This window comes from Eulemur rufifrons, chromosome 7 (genome assembly GCF_041146395.1).
Source record: "Eulemur rufifrons isolate Redbay chromosome 7, OSU_ERuf_1, whole genome shotgun sequence".
NCBI lineage: Eukaryota > Metazoa > Chordata > Mammalia > Primates > Lemuridae > Eulemur > Eulemur rufifrons.
The window spans coordinates 46,128,073-46,152,518 of NC_090989.1; the positions used below are offsets into that span (position 1 = coordinate 46,128,073).

Below are 24,446 nucleotides of genomic sequence, written 5' to 3' on the forward strand. Positions count from 1 at the left end.
CTGGTGGTGTCAACCTTGATCACCTGCGTAAGGTGGTGTCTGCCAATTTTCTCCACTATAGAGTTACTGTGTTTCCTTTTGGAATTAATTTCCTTTATCTTGGGGCAGATTCTTTGAAGCTATGCAAATATCTGTTTTTCCTCAAACTTTTGCCCACTAATTTTAGCAACCATTGGTAGGTCTTGCCTGCAACAGTTATTACTGTAGTGTGTAGTGTAGTGTGTGTGTAGTGACTTTTCTATTTCCCTCATTCCATCGACAATTATTAATTGGAAGTCCTCTGTAAGAAAGACTCATTGATATTTATTTTACTCTATGAGTTATAATGCAATAGTATTGTTTTTTATTTTGTTACTCAAATTCGCTTTTTAAACTCATTTTAAAAATGTTGATCAACTGCCTACTCTGTGCCAAGCACTGTGTTTACAGTTTTCACTTACATAAAGTCTGTCATGTTTAATCATTGAAATAGTCTTCAAGGAACTATAGACAAAGAAACTGAATCTCAGTGGGGACATACCCTAGTTTAAGTAGCAAAACCAGAAGTCAAACCCAGGTCTCCCATATTCATTTCAGGACTCTAAGTTGTCTGTTTGGAGACTCAGGCATATACAGCAAACAGATGCCATTACTGATATATAAAATTCCACATTCAAATTTTGTGAAATTTTAAATGAGCCTGGCAGGCTAACAAACCAAAATCCAGCAAATCACACACTCTTGCACACCAGAGACTTGCTGCTCATGCACTACATGGGCTGAAAGTCACACACGCAGACTCACAGAGGAAAGAGAAATGGATTCCATCCTCCAGGGTCCAGACTAGAACCCAATAAGTTAAAGGGAAAAGAAAAAACAGCCCTACAAAATGAAAATTTATTCAAGCTGTAGCTAAAAACCCTATTATTTTCATCCCTTTAACCCTAAAAAGTGAGATGTTCTTGGCCAGTGGTAAGAAAATGGATCACATACTTTCCCAATACAGGCATTAACTTCCTGTCAAGTGACGTGTCTTAGATTAATCTGAGACATCGAGCATGATTGTATAAGAGGACAGCTTTGCAAATTAAGACATTGTAATCTGTGCTGTCAGAATTCAAACCAGTCTGCCAAGCTGCTATTGACTTGCCAAAACCAAAAAATGAGACCATCATGAACATTATGTGTGTACATAAGCATGTGTGTGTGATTGTACCCCCCACAAATATAACCACTTCCTGATTCTACGCTCATATTTAGTATATTTTCATCCCAACAGTTAATAGGAAAAGACCATGAAATATAAGGCAACCCCAAATACACAAAATGTCTGATAATGCCTGAGAAGGCGATCTACACAGTGGTTAAAGAAAAATGAAGGCAAGCACTTAAAAAAAATCACAGTGAAACTTCTAATGATACCACAACACAACAGCTGTTAACAAACTGTCATATTGACACCAATCTAGATCAGTAGTTCCCAAACAGGGGCAATAGAGGCCAGGGATAAGGCTAAATATTCTACAGTCCTACAGGAGATCTCGAGAGCCTTCACAACAAAGAAATATCTGGCCCAAAATGTCAATAGTGCTGAGGTTGAGGAACCCTGTTCTAGAAATATTGAAAAGCAAAGCAGATGAAATATATTTATACACTTAAAGTAGATTTATTTAGAAAAGAGAAATAGGTGAATATAAAAGTACCCATATTATCCAAAATAAATAAAAGTATATTTATAGTGAAATGTATATGTGGCTATCTCTCAAGAATATTGCCCTAGAAATATTTTTATTGATAATGGCTAATTTTATTGATGATGGCTAATTTTAATGTGTCAACTTGACTGGCCACAGGATACCCAGACAGTCGGTCAAACATCATTCTGGGTGTTTCTGTGAGGCTGTTTTTGGATGAGATTAACATTTAAATTGGTCCCCTCCACAATGTGAGTGGGCCTCACCCTGTCAGTTGAAGGCTGAATGGAACGAAAGGATGACCCTCCCCCTACAGCCCCACCCTAGAGAATTCTGCCTTCTAACTGAAACGTCAGCTCTTCCTGGTTCTGTGGCAGCCTGTTGGCCTTCAGACTTGAACTGGGACATCAGCTCTGCAGATTTTGGACTTGTCAGTCTCCATAATCATGTGAGCCAATTCCTTATTTTTTTTATATATGTGAGTCTATGTACACATACACACACACACACACACACACACACACACACATATATATAATCACATAATCTCCTATTGGTTGTTCCTCTGGAGACCCCTACCTGTGAAGCTCCTTTTAGCTTGGGATTTTGGTTAGTTTGGTTTTGTTTTTTTATAAAAAGCCTAAGAAATACTGTTTTTATTGATTCGTTACTACAATGACCCTTTTTCTAGGCATTATCTACATAGTATGATCCTACCGGATGCTGGAACAAATACCTGAATCACAAACATACCTGTTATTTTGTAGGCCAACCCTGTACATATAATCTAATCTCATTGACTGTTACTGCCTTTTAAACCCAAGCTCTTGACCATGTTTATTTAGTAAAACAAACAGTAGATGATAATGGGAAGTGTTTGCTGCCATCTTCTCAAGGCTGTCTGATAGCAGCAGCCATACTCATCACCATCTCCAAGTCAGAATCCAATAGCATGCTGAAAATTTCCCACTGATATTTTACTTATTTTCCAATTTTGCAAGTAGGAAGATTTGACTCTGAATTGAGAACCCCGTAGTATAAGAATTTGCATTTGTTTTGTACTCTTCTAAACTAGGTACATTTGCCAAAGTCATTGCCACCTTTGATACAACAATAGTCCAGCATGGCTTAATGTTAATAAGTAAAAAGGGATGATTAGAAATCTCACACACTGCCTTATTTTAAAAATTCTAATTCCACATCCTAAATGTCAGTTTTTAAATAAGTATTAACAGCATAGGCCAGTCGGGGTGGCTCACGCCTATAATCCTAGCACTCTGGGAAGCCAAGGCGGGCGGATCCTTTGAGCTCAGGAGTTTGAGACCAGCCTGAGCAAGAGCAAGACCCCGTCTCTATTAAAAAAAAAATAGAAAGAAATTAGGTGGACAACTAAATATATATATATATGTATATATATATAAAAATTAGCCAGGCATGGTGGCGCATGCCTGTAATCCCAGCTACTTGGGAGGCTGAGGCAGCAGGATTGCTTGAGCCCAGGAGTTTGAGGTTGCTGTGAGCTAGGTTGACACCACGGCACTCTAGCCAGGGTGACAGAGCAGGACTCTGCCAAAAAAAAAAAAAACACAAAACCAAACCCAAACCAGCATAAAGAAAATAATGTTAGTGGATTTCTAACAAGTGAAAACACTCAAAACCAGACCTAATACCATATTGCAGTGTTGAACATTTAGTTGATTATCTTCCTCTTCCTTTTTCTTGCCTCATTTGGGTCACTCCAAAGCATGCACGTGGGAGAGGTTAGGAGGAGATGTTTTTAATCTACATTTTCTACTAGAATCCTTTAGGGTGAAAAAAAAATTGGAAGCTGCTGAGATTAGACATCTGTGTTCTGCAATTCCGTTTGCTTCTCCCTTCCTCATTATCACACATAGCAAAGTTAGCTGTAAGCTGAGAGCATTTCTCAACTTAGTTTATATTCATGTTAGGCAACAGCCACATTTGAAAAAAAGCTGACAGCCCTAACTTTTATTTTTTGTATTAATCTCCAAGGATCTAGGCAAGTTCCTAAAGATAAATCCATTTTCCCCTCTTCAGGAAGGGCTTGCCTTGAATTAGTCACCAGATCCCAGAAATAGCCCATCATGACTGCTTCCTAGTGTCACCAGATGTTGGTTTTTGCAGACCTTGCTGGGGACTATTCCTCCTAGGCATGGCATTGAGCACAACACGCTTTTTGAGCATAAATAAAATATACCTAGCAATGACTGATTGAAGAGAGCTGAGCTCCTGCTGAATATCAGGTCTGGTTAAGGAATAATTTCCAGGAAGCAGAAAGACTTTTCAACTTCAAAGGAGCATTCATGTAATTTTTCATTTAACATTACCATTATGTGGTATTACTATGAGTAGGAATGTTCTAAATGTCCCCCAAAGTATATCTGAGTCACCTGCAGAACCAAAATGGAGTGTCACCCGTCCAGATTGCCAGACAACACTGCCCTGAAGCAGCAGGAATTGCCCACCCACCGACTACACTTCTCGGCCAAGAAAGTCCTCTTTATATTTTTTGCCACAGGAATATTCTGCCTTTGCATGGGCATCATCCTTCTACTGTCTGCAAAGAGCACCCAGGAAATAGAGGTTTGTTCCATCTTACGTTTCTAATGCAGCTTGTAAGACTTCAGCTTTGGCACTATAAGTAAGAGTGGTCAGTTTGAGAACAGAGCCCCTCAAAAAGGAACTAGGCATGACTGGAACATCCCTTTTTCAGCTGGCAAGCACAGATGGTGACAGAGCCCATGTGTGGTGGCTTTTCTCATTCCCACTCCCTCTTAAGCACAGTCACTCTCACACTGATCAGCTGAGCCATATTTGTGTATAGGGGACTGGCAAAGTTAGAAGCTTGTTAGGCTGGCAGAGGAGCAAGCAAATAGAGGCAGGAGACGGAGAGGCAAATGACTACCAGAGGCCCACGAATCATACTGATAAAAACAGTGAAGAGCCAAAGACACACAGGTCTTCAGTTTTGCCCCCACTTTCAAGCATTGTGTCTTTCCCATTGCAATAAACTCCCTCTGAGAGCTAGGAAAGGCAAAAGCCCAAGTCTTTCTGGCATCTTAAGGATGCTTAGCAAAATCCAGTTCTACTCAGAGTGAGAAAAGCTGATGCTAAGGGCACACCGCTCAGACGTAAGCCCTTTGCCAACTTGATTAACAAGCTGTTGGAGGATGGGAATCCTAGAAGCTGGTCTGGAGAGGGGAGACAAGAGCTGGTCTAAGGCTGCATCGGCCATGCCCATATTCAATCTAATGAATTAAGTACATGTTTCATCCAGCTCAGCTCTGAGCAGATCTCTAGACACCCCAGACCACATGTCTTCCACTCTGAAAGTAACCACAGAAAGCTGATCTAGTCCCTCTCCCCACATGGCTACTGACAAAATTATGATGAAGGCCAAGTCTTTCAACATTGATTTAACATTTGTGAGTGTCCAAAGGTGCCTAAGGGTTCTGTTGAGCACACACATAAGTTAGATTAGTAAGATTTGATTCCTGCCCTCAACAAACTAATGATAGAGTAGGTAAAATAGTATGTTGTAAGAACAGAGAGCTTGGCCAGGACTGGCTGCTCACCATCCCCAACCCCTTCCTTGCACATTGCCCACTACATGATAGGCAAACACTTACTGAAAGAATGAATTAGGGCAGATAGTGTGGATTTCAAAGAGAGAAATGTCATTTCAGGCACTATGCTTCCTCCTAAAGCACACTGCTCTATTGCCTCTCCATTTATATGTTCTGCTCCCAGCTCCCAGCACCCAGCACCTATTCTCCCCAGAAAGTGCCTCTAAATCCCTTTGAGTCCTACAGTGTGACATGTAAACCCCCATGAGGCCTCACTATGTGGCAGACGCAAAATGACAGGAGGAGGAAATGAAACTTGCCTTGCTGAAGGGGAGAACAAAGTAACGGGCTTACAAGGTTGAATTCATTTCCACAAACAGCTCATCCAACATACTTTTCTGTTTTCTGCTTCACCAACCTCTTTCCTTCCGGTTCTTCGTCCCATCCCTTCCCATGTCGTCCTTGCTTCCTCCCTTCCAGTTACCTGTCTCACCCACTGTGGAGTACAGCCTTCTCTGAGAGGTAGCCCTTATGGCATGAGGTTACCACATGCATGAGAGGGTGACCTCACTCCATCTCCAGGTATCGGCTAAGGCTACTCTGCAAACGACCATCAACTGAATGCTTTTATCGCATGGAGTCTATGGGTATTTTCCATCTGACTTTTTTTTTAGTTGCTTCCGCTAGGATTGCTTCTCATCCTTTACTTTTATATGAGGCAACCAGAAACCACCCAGAGAGAATAATTTCCTTTGCACGTGGAAGTGTTTCATTATATTGGGCAATAAGCTAACGTGCACACTCCAGGCCAGTGTGATCAAGCACAGACCTACTAGAAAAGAGTTCTGAGTTGGTCTTTCCTCTTCTCACTCAGCCCCAGGGCACAAGGAAATGCCCTCGCTGCAGTTCACTTTAAACATGAATGATAATTCCTGTCTCTCCAAAAATCTGTGAAGTACAGACTATGGTCTTTGCTCCATTTTATAGCTATAGATTTACAAGTCCACTTGAGCAGCAAATTGAGAATGATGTTATTAAGCAGACAGCAGATCAGGGATATGTTTTCCTCATCAAAATTTTTTGAGCTAGAAAGCAACATAGAAATCATCTACTCAAAAATTATGTGATCATGAAACATTTTTTCCAATTCTACATTGACAGAACTCACAACAAGAATTCATGATATAGAGTGTATACAACTACAATGACCTCACAGATCAATTAAGTGCTCTGCAGTGATGCTGATGAACAAAATGTGGGCTCAGTATTTCACTCAAGGTCGGAGACTGGCTGAACTAGAGCCCCAGTTTCCTCACAGTTCAGTGTGTTCTCTCTCCATTAGGACACAGCCCTGTTCTTTAATCCTTTTTATACATTGAAATGCAGTCTACAAACAGAAAAGGCATAAATATTTTCAAAATAATAGTTCAAGCCTTGCTGTGTATTTAAAGAATGATTTAACTAAATATAAGCATCTAAGTACCATGAAGTGTAGGCTTTTCACTAATCTTTAATTTAGTGTTGCCACTTTACCTTTGGGCTGCAGAACCCTCAATGGTTTTGCAAGGATCTGAAATGCCTTTGGTCTTTCTTGTTAGTCTTCTCTCCCAAAGAATCCCAAATCCTATTGGCACCTTACCAAGGAACATGCTGCTCCCCTGCTTCCCTCCGTGCTCGGCAGTCCTATAATCTTCTAATTACTCCTCAACACAGTGAGGGCAAGAAGCAGTGGCCCAGGATGGCCCAGGACCCTGACAAGCATTGTTGCAGCTAAGGGAGCTGCCCTGCCCTGAGCCCGACCCCCAGAACCCCTACTGACTCCTCCTCCAGCGGCCTCCCCACAGAGCTGGAGTGCCCCAGCCAGAGCTCACAGGAGGCGCCCAGTTGGGACAGACTATCCTCTTTTACCAGAGTCTATTATAACATTTTTCACAGAATTTAACTTTTGAAAAACAGTGCAATAACATTTTAAAACCAGAATTATTCCACATACGTCAATAATACATTTTGGAAATGCTTCTTTTTCTGTGTTTCTGTGATTTTTAATAACTTCCTCTGGGCGCCATGTAGAATAATTCATTAGTATAAATATTTTCCATACAATAGAATGGAAAAACAGTGAAGTGTCTTCCCCATAAAATCGATTAGACTCAGGCTGTGAGCCCAGTTGTGCTGAGTCATTGACTAATACCTTCCTGGTGACACCTCTTTGTGATTGAGGGGCAAGGCTTCCTCACACCAGGTTATATAAGTATGCAGGAGAAACACTGCACTCTGGGCCTGTGGCAAAATGCTGCCAGGTCCCCAAATAAAAGGCTGTCGGAAGGCCCACCCTTCCTGGGCACCCAGAAACACCCGGCCTGCACAGTGGGCCGCCTTCTTCATATCCCAGAAACCGCCGTGCCCTGACCCAGACAGGCTGGAGACTTTGGTGGACTCCAGACTTGAATTTTAACACATGTGTTCATGTGACATAACTTTTTAATTAATAATTGTTTTTTTTCCCCTGCCTGACAGATCAATTACACAAAAATATGTGCAAATTGTGCAAAAGTACGGGAAAATGCCTTTAATTTTGACAAAGAATGCACCTGTTCTATTCCCTTTTCCCTTACAAAGAAAATGAAGGTAAGTGAAATTCAGGAGACTTCAACTGACTTTATGCTGATCTACTCCTGTGTAACACTTGGCAGTAAGTTCACAATTTCCATCAAATGCTTCCGCAAACTGAAAATAGGAAAAATACAGCAAGGTGAGAGTGGTGAATCCTACAAATTGTTGAGTTCGTCCCCTCCTCTTCCCCTTTTTGGGTATTATTATTTTCCTGTTTCTTTGTTTCAAAGCTGCAAGATTCTTTATATCTCCAGCTTTGTAATATAAATCTTATCAATCACAGGAAGGGGATTGCAGAGATCATTGAACTTAACCACTTATTTTATAGTGAGAAAATTAATGGGCTGAGAGGTTAAGTGATTTGGCCAAGGTCACACAGTGAGTTAGTGTCAGGGGTCTCACACCTGGTGGGACCCTCCTTGGATTCCCTGCAAGTCATTCTACATATGCAACTGCCTAATCCCTAAGGAGACTCAGCCTGGCCACCAGACTGTGAGAAATGCCGAAGAATGATTAAGATAAGTCCCTACTCTTGGGATGATTAAAATCTCATGTCAGTCAAGTCCTCTGAGAAGCAGATGCCAAGACAGGGTTAGACATCCATGAGATTTGTTGCGGGAAACCTGTAAGGGAAAATGGAGAGGGAGCAGGAGGCAGCTGGGAGAGCTGTCAGACCACAAAACAGCTCTGACTCTTGGGAAGGAGAGGGACAGAAGGAAGGGAGGTGGGGAGGAAGGCAGGAGGGAAGAAGTAAGGAGTATTTTTTTTAGGAGATGATGATGAGTCTGGTTGGGACCGGCTGAGTCTGAGGTGGAAGCAGGGCCTTGAGGTAGGATGCTCAGTGGGCAGCGCAAGAGAAAGCCTGCCTGTGCCTAGACTCACCCCACGCAGAGTCATTTAGGAAGGGGAAGGTGGGCACTGGGCCAGCGTGGAAGATGCTGAGGGGGGAGAGGTGCAGAGTCCAGAGGACAGAACAGGACCTTGAAGTACATTTGAGGAGTTAAAGGAAATACATTTTTCATTGATTAGGTCTTGACTACCAGGTAAGACTATGGAGGCTATGCAAAGGCTCCTTTTAGATATACTGCAGGGAGTATTGTTGAGGGATGGTCCCAACTGCTGCACTGTGAAATCACCGTGTGTTTGCACCAAGGCCATGCTTCCCATGGCCACCCCAGCCAGTGGCTGGGCACAGCAGAGACACTGAGGGGGGAAAGGGGGGGAGACTCCTCTGGTGGGGGTCTTTGGAGACCTCCCATCAGCCTTGCTGACACTTTAAGAATGCATTGCACTCTAAGACCTTCCTTCCTCCTTCCCTCCCTCCCCCGTCTTTTTCTGCTCCTGTCCTAACTTCCTTTCTTCTTTCCTTCCTCCTTCCCTCCTCCTTTCTTGAGGGCTCAAAATGCTTAAATTTTTGAAGAAAAAAGTCCAAACAATCAAACCTTAAAGGGCTTCAATTCCCATCTGTCTGTGTCCTTCGAAACCCTGACAGCAAATGAAGTGTTACCAGCTGCTAACCATTCCTTTCAGGCAGAGGCTTCTCATAAAAACCCAACCAAACTACTTAGGGCAATCACAGGGCCTTCGGCTCACCGGTCACCACACATTACACGCTGGAACCTAGGCGATGAATCCACACGAGACTAGCTTAAAGGAACCTGCACAAAGTGCCACTGAATTTAAAGGGAAGAAAGGCCATAAAGTAAATTGTGCCTCCAGGAGTAATCAAAAAGATGATGATCTTGGAGGCCTTGTTAAGCTAAATCTTGGACAAAGAATCATTTAAAAGAGGTTATTAAAACACCCCAGTCCCTAGTGTGGCAAGTGTTCTGCCTGTTTATTTTGTCATTTATGTGAACATATAACTCTGGTTAAGTAGAATTTTCTTTTTAGCTTCCAAGAAATGGTATGGTAAATTCCATTCTGTGGACTTCATATTTTCTACAGTCATGGGTCAACAATAGAGGTTCCCTCTCTGGGTGAGGAAATGGCTCGTTTGCCTTCACACCGATGCTCTCCAGCTTATGCTGCAGCCTGGCTCTTTGTCATGGCCCAGCATCTCCCTTTGTCAGTGTTCCAGACATCATTCTCCTACAAGTGACAAAGCTCTTCAGCCTTTCTTGTTTTCTGTAACTGGCCACACTTGCCATGACTTTTCTTCCCAGCTTTTTTCTTCCCAGCTCCTGTTTTCCATACTCATCCTCTTTAAGGTCCTCTAGGTGCTGTTAGTAAAATCTATGGATACGGTTGGTTAAATCCATGTGGATATTTCCATGTGTGCTGTTAGTAAAATCTGTACAAGTCTGCTGAGAGAATTTCCAAGGCTTTGGTATGTCACCAAAAAGGTAGAACCATGATGGTAGCCTTGAAGTGGGCAGCCTCACATGGCAACATACCTGAAAGGCATCTCTCTCATGGCAACAAGGCTATGTATTCCTAGGGTGAAAATCACCTTCTTTCTTTTGGGTCAGTGAATTCTTCCATCTTTTTGCCTGTAGTAAATGGTTCATCATTTCTTGAGCAAGTGTTATGTGCCAGGTACTGTGTTAGATCCTAGAGCTAAAAAGACAAAAACACTTGGAGCCTGACTGCAAGGAGCTTTCAGTCTTAGACTGAAACAGGATCCACACTTTTCAGCCTGTTCCTTTAAAAATCCTTTGATTCATCAGCTGGGAATCCACCGTGGTTCCCTAGACCCCTCTATAAATGGGCCCTGGTAACTGGCCAGTACCAAGATGTATGCCGCAGAGCTTTTGAAATAAACACTACGTGTAGAATTATTTGCCAGTTTTTGCAGCACATATCACCATAATTGTGATAAGGTTCATCTGTGCCTCCTTAAACACAAGATGGCTGCCACGGAGAAAACTATGCTGAGGCCTAGCTCACTTGGATTTCAGCACACTTGTTACTGGAGCCTGAAAGGAGGCCATTCTTTTAAGTATCATTCCATCATCCTTTCTCCATTATTTTAAAATGCAGGGAACCTTTTGCAAGTTAGCATAATAATTAGTAGCTGGAGGGGACTTTTTTTTTTGTGGGGTCGGTGTGGGTGGGGGGCGCAGGCCCTCTGTCAGTTCGCTGGTTTGTTTTTATTTTCCCCAGAGAGGAGAAGTGGGCATGTGTGTGGCAGGTGAAAAGTGTGGATCCCGTTTCTGTCTTAGACTGAAACAGGACCCGCACTTTTCACCGCGTTCAGATTTGCTTTGAAATCACGTCAATTTGGTGCCTACCACGACCCCTAGGCAATGCATTTTTCCGTTATTTGTGGGAAATGACAGTATTAAAAACTTAAATTTTATGTATCGGAAATACAAAGGCTGGTTATGAAAAATTTTTAAGGCAAGAACACAGTACCCCTTACAAAAATGTTAAAAATAGATTATTTAGTTATTTCAATAATTCTATAAAGATTTCCCAACACTCATTTTTTTAATGATTTTTTTTGTTTCTATTCATATTTGCCCTAAAGAAACTTTCAGTTCCCATTAGTTTTTCTGTACTACTTTTTATTTTAAAAATTCCTGTCCATGTTTATTAACATTCCAACTAATTTTCCTTACTCTCCTCTTCTTTCTTTCTTTCTCCCATGCAGGGTAATGTTTATATGTACTACAAATTGCATGGATTCTATCAGAACCTCTATCGATATGTTCGATCCAGAAGTAATAGGCAACTGGTGGGCAAAGATGTGAAAGTAAGGCCTTATTTAATTTGTTATAATACTCTTTTTCTTTTTTTTTAAACCAGGTGGATCTTCCAGTTTAAAAGAGGGGATGGATCATGCAAGGATTCTGATTTTTGATAAATTCAAAAGCTAAGGTTTTACAAAACAAACATGTTCATTTCATTCTTGTATAAATTGAAGGAGCTGAATATTCAGGATAACTGTTTCCCAAGAAGGAGCACTTTCCCTCTGTAGAAAAGTAATGTGAATTTTGTCCAACTAAATGGTTATTCTTTCATAGTAATTTTAAATGGCTAGTCTCAGTCTTGCTCACTCTATATTTACCATTGTCCTTCCTATATTTGGGGACTTTGGTCCAGCCTACTTGAAGGAAACTGGGCTCTATTTGATTGAATAAAAGCATTTGGTTTAATTGAATACCTTTTCAGAAATAGTATTACAAATTTTTGCTCTTGGTAGATGATATTCAACCTGCTATCAAGAAAAGCTAGAAGGAAATCTTTTCCATACTGACATTATTATATGAAAGTGATAACCAAATGATTTTTAGCAACCACTCTTAAAAATGTATTCTGGTAGTTGCATGGATGGATTCCCCATCAAGCTGCAGACTTCAGATTGTGTGCTTTTCTGAATATAGGTTATGCTTCAATGAAAAGAGGTTTTAAAGATGTATTCCAGGCCAAGCACAGTGGCTTATGCCTATAATCCTAGCACTTTGGGAGGCCAAGGCAGGAGGATTGCTTGAGGCCAGGAGTTTGAGGTTGCAGTGAGCTATGATGCCACTGCACTCTAGCCTAGGCAACAGAGCAAGACCCTGTCCCCCCTGCTCCCCCAAAAATGTATTCCAGTGTAGGCTTAGTGTGATATATACCATAGCCAGCAAAGTAAAGTTTCTTGTCTACAAAAATGTAGACATTTTTGGTATGCTATGTAGTGTTAATGAGGAAAAAACACCCACAGACACATATATACATACATACATAATCTCCAAAATACAAAAATTTCCTAGTCTAAGTGAGCCAGGGAAAAACAGGTAGCAGTCTGTAATTTTGGTCCTTATCAATAAATCAGTGTGGATTGATTTATGTTGCCAGTGTTCTCACTTTTAACACTCTAGGAGAGTTCACCAAAAGCACTAATCATTGCTGTGTCATCTTGCATCCAGGCTGTTGAGGGCTGTGCTCCATTCAAAATGTCCCACAATGAGACCCCCATCGTTCCTTGTGGTGCTATCGCCAACAGCATATTCAATGGTAGGTTACTTTTCCTATCTCCCTGATGTACCGTTTCATAACCGTGTAACAACCTAAATATCCAGAAGATAGCCTCTGCTGCTTAGGGGCAAGTTTAAAAAAAAAAAGAAATTCTGTAAATATTATCCTGGCTAAGCCAGAGCATGGACTTAGGGTATTTCATTTGCAAATAAGTTCTCCCTTGCCAGAAATCTGAGGAATAGTCAGGGAACGTGAATTAAATGGAGTTTAAGAGTATTTTTCAATAATTGCTCAACCTTGGCACGAAAAAGAATGGTCTTGTGATTCCAGCATCTATGGCATGTAGGCGTGTTGAGAGTCTGCAAAAACCCTGATTTATTTTCCAGCTGTGTCTGGCTCTGTATATCAAAAGGTGGCAAAATTGCTAGCTTGCATCTTTAACACAATTTTCAATTTCCTTGCAGACACCATAATTCTTTCATACAATGTTAATTCATCACTACAAATCCAAGTCCCAATGCTAAAGACTGGACTTACATGGTGGACAGATGCGTATGTCAAATTTCAGAATCCGAAGGCTGATAATCTTGCCAATGCATTTGAAGGTACAATCCACACAGTAGCTCAATATTCTTATCTCTTCACAAAAACTTTGTTTTTTATGTGTGAGGAGCTGTTTATGAGTCCTCCTTCTTTATCTCTTTGTTGACTTCTTTTTGCTCTAATTTTCCAACTATAAGCATATCCATTGCATACCTGTCAAAAGCATGAAATGATTGGTGCCCTGGTTCCTTCTAGTTTACCATTAGGAAAAAGACAGTGTTTTAAGAAACTTGTTGCTTCCGCTATAATTAGGATGACCATGTAATTTGTCATCCAAACTGGTACACTTTTGAAAGTGAAAAAGTGCACTAGAATCACTAACTATATACTTATTTGAAAATCTTACTTATTGATCAATAAATTGACATCATATTGGTGGACCTATAAAATGATTCTGTTAAAAACTATTTTCAAAAATGCAGTTCTTTCAAAAATTAAAATTGTATATGTGTGTGCAATAAACTAACTTTTTTTCATAGAGATGGGGGTCTTGTTATGTTGCCCAGGCTGGTCTGGCTCACAGGTGTGACACTGTGACTGAAACCAACTTTTTAAAAAAACTTCTTTAGTTATCTAAACATCAAAAAATAATGTAAGCATAATAATTATTCTGGATCCATAGTGATATACTTTAATCAGTTTCTTGGCCATATCTGTCTTAATTACAAACCTCTGTATTTTTCCAATGACTTTATTCTTTTTACTGGGGCCTTATTTTTAATCTTTTCACAAAATTGTCCACAATCTTTTTTAAAGTTGCATTTTATGATTAATCAGTTTGAAATTATTGATGCCTTTACATGATTTTTTTTCTTTTGACCCCAGTGTTTTTTGACTGAGAAAATATTCTGTAGGTGCTGAGGTACCTATAACACTAGCAGACCATTTTACTAACTAGTGGATATTCTTAATTTCAATTTTTTTGTCTTGAAATATGCTAGTATTTTAACCCAAATATTTTCATAGTCACTGTCTTTTTGACTTCACCTAAGTTTTTTTTCTATTTTTGGTTCTTTTGAATGTACCACTAACTTTAGATGGTACAAAATCCTAAACCTTCTCAATTATCATTTCATTATGGTACAGAAAATTTTATCCAATTAAAAATATAAGCACTGGCCAGGTGTGGTGGCTCATGCCCGTAATCCTAGCACTTTGAGAGGTCCAGGAAAGAGGATCACTTGAGCCCAGGAGTTTGAGGTTGCAGTGAGCTATGATTGGGCCACTGCACTCTAGCCTTGGCAACAGAATAAGACCTTGTCTCAAAAAAAAAAAAAAGGAGCACTATCAAAATAATCTTCACATAAGTCAAGATACTCTAAAATATAATTATAGAATTTAAAAATTAAATCTTGTACACATTTAGAACTCCCATTATGTAGTATGTTCAATTATTCCCTTGCTCTTACAGGAATAAATTTCACTGTCTTCTTGTTTGTAAGCTTGGTTTTCAATAATTAATGTTCACTAAATCTTCAAAAACTAAAGCTTGTAGGCATTTCATATTTCAGATTCTTTGTTTAAAGATTTTCAACTATTTTGAACAAAATGCAACCAATCTCAGAAAGTTCATTTATAGACAAAGTTCAAGATCATAGCTGGGCATGGTGGCTCATGCCTGTAATCCTAGTACTTTGGGTGGCCGAGGCAGGAGGATTGCTTGAGGCCAGGAGTTCAAGACCAGCCTGAGCAAGAGCAAGACCCATCTCTATAAAAAATAGAAAAATTAGCCAGTCGTGGTAGCGTGTGCCTATAGTCCCGGATACTCAGGAGGCTGAGGCAGGAGGATCCCTTGACCCTAGAGGTTGAAGTTGCAGTGAGCTATGATGATGCCACTGCACTCTAGCCCAGGCAACAGAGCGAGACCTGTCTCAAAAAGAAGAAAAAAAGAAGAGGAAAAAAAAGTTTGGGATCATTGTAAGCCACATAGTTCGATATATAAAAAAGTTCTTTAAAGGCTCAAACCTTTCTGAAATTCTGGTTGGTAATGTGTACCAAAATATTACCATGTTGAAGTATTTGTTTAACATCTGTGTCATTATAAAAATTTTGCAGTTGAAAATTCAATTTCTCTGTGACAATATAAGAATGTTAAAATTTGCACAAGTACAGCTCTTCTTTTGATTAATAAACTCTTGTAGCTTATTTAGATACAATTGTGAATTGTGGTTATACTACAACCAATTTTAAGTACATTTTTTTCTCTGTCAATTTTTCAATTTACTGAGAGCATTATCTTTACTCTGATGCACACCACCAAATTTGCAGTTATGTTATCACTACAAAACTAATTTAAACTTGACTGTTGAATTTTGTAACTAAATTTATAGTAACATTTATAATATTGTCAGAGATTTCACCTTCAAAGATTGAACTTCTAAAAGCTTTGCTTTGATTCTATGAAGAATCAAACCCACAAAAATCAAACCATTATTATAATTAACCTACCGGATTTTTCTATTAGAAGCATCTGAAGACATTCATGTAAAACAGGCTTGATTTAACTATCTACCAAGATCTTTTTGTGCTAATGGAGCCAACACATTAAAAGCTTTTCTTTGGTTACAAAAAAAAGACTGCAATTAAAAAAGTGAAACTAGAAGGAAATACATTGATCTAAATGAAAAGTCATGGCCGGGCGCAGTGCCTCACGCCTGTAATCCTAGCACTCTGGGAGGCCGAGGTGGGCGGATCATTGGAGCTCAGAAGTTCGAGACCAGCCTGAGCAAGAGCGAGACCCCACCTCTACTAAAAATAGAAAGAAATTATATGGACAGCTAAAAATATATATAGAAAAAAAAATTAGCCGGGCATGGTGGCGCATGCCTGTAGTCCCAGCTACTCGGGAGGCTGAGACAGGAGGATCGCTTGAGCTCAGGAGTTTGAGGTTGCTGTGAGCTAGGCTGACGCCACGGCACTCACTCTAGCCTGGGCAACAGAGTGAGACTCTGTCTCAAAAAAAATAAATAAATAAAAAAAATAAATAAAAAAAAAAAGAAAAGTCAGGCTCACAGAATGTTACCTAAATGGACCTACTCATGTAGCTACATGAGTTAAAACATTGTCTTTGGATACAATCTTTTAAAAATAGCCATAAACTTTCAAAGTAGATTCTGATGTTCTTCAGCAAATTTATATTTTTTTATTTTCACATGGTCATTTGATATCATTATGGTTCCCATGGTGGGGGTCTAAATGTCAACCAACATTGCAAGTATCACATTCATCATCTTTCTTGAGAAACTACTTAATTTTACATTAGTATTTATTTATGAGACAGAGTCTCAGTCTGTTTGTTGCCTGAGTGAGTGCTGTGAGGTCATCCTGGCTCACAGCAATCTCAAACTCCTGGGCTCGAGTGATCCTCCTGACTCAGCCTCCCTAGTAGCTGGGACTACAGGCACATGCCACCATGCCCAGCTAATTTTTTCTATATATTTTTAGTTGGCCAGATAATTTCTTTCTATTTTTAGTAGAGATGGGGTCTCGCTCTTGCTCAAGCTCGTTTCAAACTCCTGAGCTCAAGCAATCCTCCCACCTCAGCCTCCCAGAGTGCCAGGATTACAGGCATGAGCCACCACTGTCCAGCCTCTTAGTTTTACATTAAACATGCAGATTCCATTTTTGAGCTCTTCACAGCTTAAATGATTTATTAGCAAATTAAAAGACTGATACCAAACAATAGTTAGCAGGACTGTTCAGCATCTCTTTCCCATACATACATAAAATATGTAGAACCTAACCTGTAATTTCCCACATTTCTCACAGACCTCACTGATTTGCAGCCTGGCAGCTTCACACATCTCACTGGCCAAGACAGAAACTATGGCCTGACTGGCTGGAATGTTAAATAGCTGGCACGAGTCACAGGGATATGTTTTATTATGTTTTGATTGAAAGGGTCTCTGGTAGTCTTTCACATGTAATCACACATAGAAGTAAGCACTCCATTCACTGCATGTGGGTATCTCACACACTACTAGCTAAGATCATGGCAGGACGCTGGAAGGATTAAATCATATGTACATTATTTGGGATAAATGCTAAATCAGATGGGATAACAAACAACATACACTGAGACTGTCTAGGCAAACTGGTATGTATGGTCAGTGTGTCTATAATTGAATTGATGAATTTTGAAAGGAACATGGCAACATTCTTTTGCTTTGTCTTACTACATAACCACAAGCCTATGACACAAAAGGGCCTTGGTTTTCCCTCATCTCCTGCTATACTTGGTTCTTACCTCTATTGTAAGGGTCACCACACTACATTCCAATTATGTTGGCATACCTGGTATGTACCACTTCAGTCTATAATTCCTTGAGGAAAGAGCTTGGGTCTTGTGCAGTTTTGTATCCCTGGTGCTAGTGATAATCAAGAAATGCTTATTGTTGAAGGAATAGATGAATACAAATGACTCAATTGAGCCTGGAAAATAAAGGAAGTGTCTTAGCATGTCTCTTAGACGATGCATCTCAGATCCTCTGGAGACACGGATAGGGTGGGATTAAGAGTTGATAGGGAAGGGCATGCTTGAACCTCCACTTTTAACATGTCCCCTGGGTGATTCTGATGTCAGTGGCCCAGAGGACCACTACCTTGGGTCATGAGCTCAGGCCAAAGGAGAGGGAAGGTGAAGTCCACAATGTAGGCACTGAAGGCAATTTCAATTTTGATCAAAATTCTTCTAGTAACAGTGATTGAAGTCTTGGGAAGGGCCAAAATAGACGGGCTCCACAATATTTGCAGAGGAAGATTCTCCAGCAAAGGATTATTTCCAAAGGAACTACAAGTGTACAAACATGCTTCAGCAGATTAATCCAACCAAACTTAGCATATGGTTTTATAAGCACCATAGCCCATACTTAGAAAACAGGTCTGGATTGCCTTTAGGAGAAAGTAGTTTAGTTAGTAGTCTTAGCTGAGAAAAAGTAGCTCCCTGTTTAGCATTTTGGCATCCTGATATAAAAAGTTCATTAAATAATTTATTCTTTTGACCAGCTCTTTATAGTTTAGTATGGTTTTTATCATCAACTTCTGTCTGCCAGATTTAATTGGAGTATTTCACTCCTTCATCAAGCAGTTATTGAACGGCAACTATGGACCAGATACTGGACTAAATGCCAGTGAAAACACATTTGAGGGCAGCACTGTTCTCAAGAGTCTCCTGTAGAGTGAGAGAGACAGACATGGCCTCCGTTGTAAGTGGGAAGTGTGAGAATGAGGATAAACTCACTCAACAGGCTCATCTCCTGGCCCCACTTTCCACCCAGTTCTTCCAACATTCCTACAGCTCCCAAACCTACCAAGCCTTTAGAACAGGCCTGCAACGCCTTTGCTGTCCATCTCTTTCCACTTACAATTCCTCCTCCTTGCTTCCAGCTTTGAGCTGTAGGGGCAGTACTGTGGTGCCCATCTATGTAAACCAATCTTATGCACTTCCATGACCATTTCCAAGAATACATTTTTAGAAGTAGAATTTCTGGGCCAAAATGTATGCAAATTTAAAGCTTTCAATGCATGTTCCTAAATTGCCAGAGATGATATTAATCTACATATCTGCTCTATACAAGAGTTCCCATTTCTGCTGCCTCATCAATGGTTGTCATTCTTTTTTTCCTTAAATATTAACCAATGTTTAAATGAAAATGGTATCTTGTTTTAATTTGTTCCCCTTAGATTACTAGCAAAACTAAAGAAAATAAAGCTATTTCCCATGCTGTTATCAGTGAATACAACCACCATAATCATTTTGTTCTACCTATTTTTTCAATGCTTTCTATGCATTTAATATAGTTGAAGACATAGTATACATAGACTATGATATTCTGCCTTTTTTTAACCCTATGAAAATATGAGCATTTTCTTAGAATCTTTAAACGCATATTTTTAATGGGTGCATACTCAGGTAGCTTACACACACACACACACACACACACTCTTACTTTTATAAAAAATCTAATTTCTATTTCCTCAAAAATGCAGAAGTTCTTTAATTCTCTATTTTCTAAAGAAAACTGAAGAGTAGATATGATTTTTCTCTACCATAACCCTTATTTTCTTACCACAGGAACCACAAAGCCCCCAAACTGGCAAAAGCCTATCTATGAGTTGGATAAAGAGGATCCAGGAAACAATGGCTTCCTCAATGATGACTTCATCGTGTGGATGCGGACAGCTGCCTTTCCCACTTTCAAAAAACTGTACCGTCATCTCAATCGAACACACCGTTTTACAGAAGGCTTGCCTGCTGGTAATTACAGTTTCAACATAACCTACAGTATCCTTTTATACCCGTTTTCTTTGTGGGGATCAAGGAAAACCTGGCTACTCATTGTTGAATTATTTCATTCTACACTTTTCTACTTTGCAACTAAATCTGCATACAAAAGGGAAAAAAAAAGAAGAAATGTGTAGGAGAGGAAAAAATTCTCCTGTCCCCTCCCTAGGTGCTCTAGCAGTGACTGGTTAACAGGAGAAAAGCATATAAATTTTATTTTCATGTAATGGGAAGCTCTCACAAGGAAAATGAAAACCCAAAAAAGTGACTAAGTCTAAGTGCTTATATACTAGGTTGAATAAAGAATAGCAATTGTGGAAAAGTAGGAAGGTAAGGGTAAGTTTAACAAGATTTGTTTATACAAATTTCTCTCAGCCTTGACTACCTGTCCCTAGTAATAAGAATGTTTCTTTTCTCCTGGTACAGGGAGGGCATCTTTAATATGAGATTTTTATCTCCTTTCAAGAAGAAAAGGGGAGGTCAGAGTGCCCTCCATCCACCTGCCTTTTTGCAAGTGCCTGTAGCTCAACATAATCAATATGCCAAAGTGGCATATTTTGAAGTGGCCTGTCCCGAATCCCTCAACTGTCTTCTATCACCACCATACAGCTCTTATATACTTAAATGTCTACGTTTGTTTTTTTAAAGCAATAACAGTTAATAGCAGTATCAGGTAAGGAGGTATGGATAAGTAGGGAATGACTATTTCTGTCCCCCAAGAAAGATTAAGTAACACTTGTCCTAGAGATCGAAAACAGTGAGGAGAAGCATGCCAGATAGGATGGGATGAGACAAAGGACTATAAAGGAAAATAAGGAGAGAGGAGTTTGACAAGAAGTAAATTTGGAATATGAAAATAACTAAAACTGAGAGAGGCTGTGGAACCTTTTATTCTAGGCAAAAGTATCAAAGACCACAGGAGCCTTGGGCTCAAGGGACAGGTTCAGTTAATCCAGCCCACATGCTATAAGCCCTGCATTGAAGATGCTGTGTTCTTCCCTCCCTTAGGTACAAAGCCAGCACGTGGGAGTTGGTGCCTTGATTATGGACATATGGTCCAAGTTAGGAGACATATGCTTTAATATGAGATTCTGAATTTTTTTTTACTTAATTTAAAAATACAAGTGTTAAGTCTTGATTTAAAAAACATAAAGGATTTAACCTTAAAATGGCACCAAATAGTATCTTTAAGAAATTATATATTTAGACACAATTTACACTAACTTTGATCTTTACACTTAATTTTATTTCTTCTTCTTCTTATTATTATTTTAATACAGGGTCTTGCTCTGTCACCTAGGCTGGAGTGCAGTGGCAAGATCACAGCTCACTGCAACCTTCAACTCTTAGGCTCAAGCAATCCTCCCGCCTCAGCCTCATGAGTAGCTAGGACTACAGGCGTGCGCCACCACAGCCAGCTAATTTTTTTTTTCATTTTTGTAGAGATGGGGTGCCATTATGTTGACCTCCTGGCCTCAAGTGATCCTCCTGCCTCAGCCTTTCTTTCCTGGTGCTGGGATTACAGGCGTGAGCCACCACAAGGCCTAGACTTAATTTTAAAGCCTCTTTCTGATTCTCTGTGAAGCAGAATTCTCTTGAAGGCAGAATGTTTCCAGGGCTTGTACACAGCTTTGAAACTTAAGCCTGATTAGGCATCAGCAACCCCTGTCTCATCTCAGGGCTACTGGCTAGGAGTTGTTTAATGGGACCCCTACTAGACCAGACAATCTTAGCACAAAATTGTTCACCTCCTTAGTTTCTTAACCTGTCAGAGAAGTTGAATAAGAAATTCTTAGGCAAAAGTGAACAGTCACATGTGTTCCAGTTCCCTGCTCCATCTTTTCTTTTTTTCATCTCAGAGTAGGTGTGTGGATATCTCCATTCTGACAGGAATGGGGACGTCACTCAGTCAGGAATGTCCCCACTGATGTGACACCATCTCTGCCTCTCAGCTTTTTGTCTCTTTCTGTTTACTGACTAGGAGTAGGTTTGCCTTTAGTTAGTGTATTTAGCAGGGCCTCTAATGCTGCTCTATGAAAATGAAAGCCACAGATTTGTCTCTCTTGCAGAGCATTAAAGGTACAGATCAAAGAGTAAACCTTTTGAATAGCAATTTCAGCAAACCCTTCTCTCCCTCAAAAATATTTATTTATTCATGTATTTATTTCAGAATATTACGGGGATACAAATGTTTTGGTTCCATGAATTACTTTTGTATAGTTTGAGTCAAATTTTTAAGTGTGTCCATCACCCACGTAGTGGGCATTGTACCCATTAGGTATGAATTTACCCATCCCCTCCTCCCCCCTCCCACCTGCTTGATTTCTGTTGAAATTTATTACCATATGTATGCATGAGTGTTGATCATTTAGTTCCAATTTAGAAATGAGTACATGTGGTGTTTGTTTTTCCATTCTTGTGATACTTCACTTAGGAGGATGGTCTCCAGTTCCACCCAGGTTGTTACACAACGTATTAGTTCACCATTTTTTTTTACGGCTGAGTAATATCCCACGGTATACATATACTACATTTTATTAATCCACTCATGTATTGATGGGCCCTCAAAAAAATTTAAGTAGAGATTGAAAGTTGCTTGACAATGGTCTCTTGAGTCGGACCTTCTGATCCCGCCAATTCTGTGATTGCCTTACCATTAAAGCAGTTATAGTTGCATTCAAGGAACAGGAATAAAACATCATGCACTGCTGGCCTCACAATGCATTACAATGAGTTTGGGGTTGGAGGGGGCGAGGAAGGGAAGCCATGTTCCGAATAAGGAAGACACTCTATTTCTTCTCCCTGAACATGCTTTCCTTGGATGACTTCATTTACAGTCAAGTTTTAATGCTGATCACTCTCAAATATAAATCTTCCACACAGAACCTCAATCCTGAGCTTCAATCCTATATTTGCACTACCTGTGTAAAGTGCTGATGTGAGTATTACCCAACCAGCCTAATGGCCTGCCTGATATGCAAGAGCAAGTAAGCCTGGGCTGCAGAAAATTCCTGCCACTTCTAAGGGAAAAAAAAGATGTTTTGTGTGTGAGGAAAAGACCCTCTCAAATGGGAACTGAGGGAGGGAGAAAACAGTCAGACAGATGGGTTAAGGTGGCACCCAAGGACCTGATGACAATGAGGAATTCTGATGTAAAAGAAAAGAGAGAACTGGTTTCCTAACAAGTTTCCTTGTGCCTTTAAATAGCATGTTGCCAAGTGATTTGAGGCCTTTTTAATAGCTTTGCTGGGAAATGCCTCTGTCCTGTGCCGTTGCTATGAGAAGCCTTTGTTTGTTTATTAGTTTGGTTTACAAAAGGCACCAGATGTTTAAAAACCTCAGGCCACATGCATAATCAAAATGACATCATTAAAATGCTAACGATAGCAAACCCACTTCAAACACTTTCTCCTTAGCAATGGGGGATTCTGGCCTTTTCAAAACCCAAATGAATGCACCACCTTTAGTTTTCCCACCAAAAATGTTTTGCCATCTATTTCTTTTGTGTGTGTGTGTGTGTGTGTGTGTGTGTGTGTTTTCTTCACTCCCCTTGTAGAATTTTGCCCGAGGTAGGAATTCAAAGCTTAGCCTACTAAAAGACTATAGCCTACCCTGGGTCTCCTAATTCATAAATAAAAATTTAGGTTTACTGTAAAACCTATCTGTATTCTTTTAATTTCCTTGGGTTTGCTAGGTGGAATGAAATATATTTGTTCATTATTCAGTTGTCTGTAAGTCATTCAGATCTGTGTCAGAATCTCTTTTGTAGATTACAACTATGTAGAGAGAAAGCTTGTTTTTATTAATTTCATTCTGTCAACATACAGAGTACTGCTTGGTAAAGATTACATTGAACCATATGAAATTAAGTATTCAACCATTTTTTACCTCCAAAAGAGAGCAATTTTATATGGTTCAACCTAATATATTTAGCATGTGGAATAGTAAAGATGAGAAGTGTTGAGACAGACCCTTAACGCATCTTCTTAGACTTCCCAGTAACCAGGTTCCACGGAAAAAAATCAGTCGTTCTTTGTACCACGACATGGAGTGGAGGTGGTAGCCTTTATATAGGTCTTGCCTACACAATGACAGGAGCCATGACATGGTTGGCCGCCTTTTCCATGTTGGCAATTCACATGGGGCTGAAAAACAAGAAAATTCCCATCATCCATCAGTCAAATGAAGCCTTAAAAGAAAAAGCAGAAAACAGAAATGGACAGTGAAGTAACAGACAAAGATCTCTCACAAGGCTTGAGGTGACTGGAACAGTTCAACAAGGGGAACTGGATTGACTGAACCAAATGCAATCCTTGATGGATATGTAATGAGAATTTTAGAGTTAAAAAGAAGAAGAGGGAATGGGAGGCATAATTATATGTAGTAAATCATCCTTGGAATGGGGACAATAAATCATCCTTGAGCTCTAGACCAAGTCTTCGGTATTTATTTGAAGTCCTTGTGCCTGAAGGCAAGTAAATGCCCCAAGAGAGTGCCATCACCAGATGAGAGTAAGCAAGCCTGGGGGGCCCAAGTAGGTGAATCCTTTTAACCATGAGATCGGGCACAGACCATGCGTCTTCAGCAGCTAGTTGAAATTATTATAGACGTCCCAACAATTGTTGAATTGAGCATCAGGATGATTTTTGAAAACTGATTTATTTTATGTTCTCCCCTTTCTATGGAGTCAAAACTAAGTTTTCTCTGCTAAGAATAGGCCAAGCAAAGGTTATGGCAGTGTCCTAAGCAACCAAAATAAAGCAATACACCAAAAAGAAAGGC

The 24,446-nt window shown here is 39.9% G+C and overlaps 1 protein-coding gene across 1 annotated transcript; it reads left to right on the forward strand.

Annotated features, from left to right (window-relative positions):
- Window positions 1–4,097: 4,097 nt before the first annotated feature.
- Window positions 4,098–23,890, forward strand: LOC138385709 (cell cycle control protein 50C-like). Its single transcript, XM_069471959.1, has 7 exons — window positions 4,098–4,277; window positions 7,778–7,888; window positions 11,469–11,570; window positions 12,730–12,817; window positions 13,243–13,383; window positions 19,455–19,664; window positions 23,655–23,890. The coding sequence occupies exons 1-7, from the start codon at window positions 4,098–4,100 to the stop codon at window positions 23,888–23,890; spliced, it is 1,068 nt and encodes a 355-aa protein (XP_069328060.1).
- Window positions 23,891–24,446: the final 556 nt, after the last annotated feature.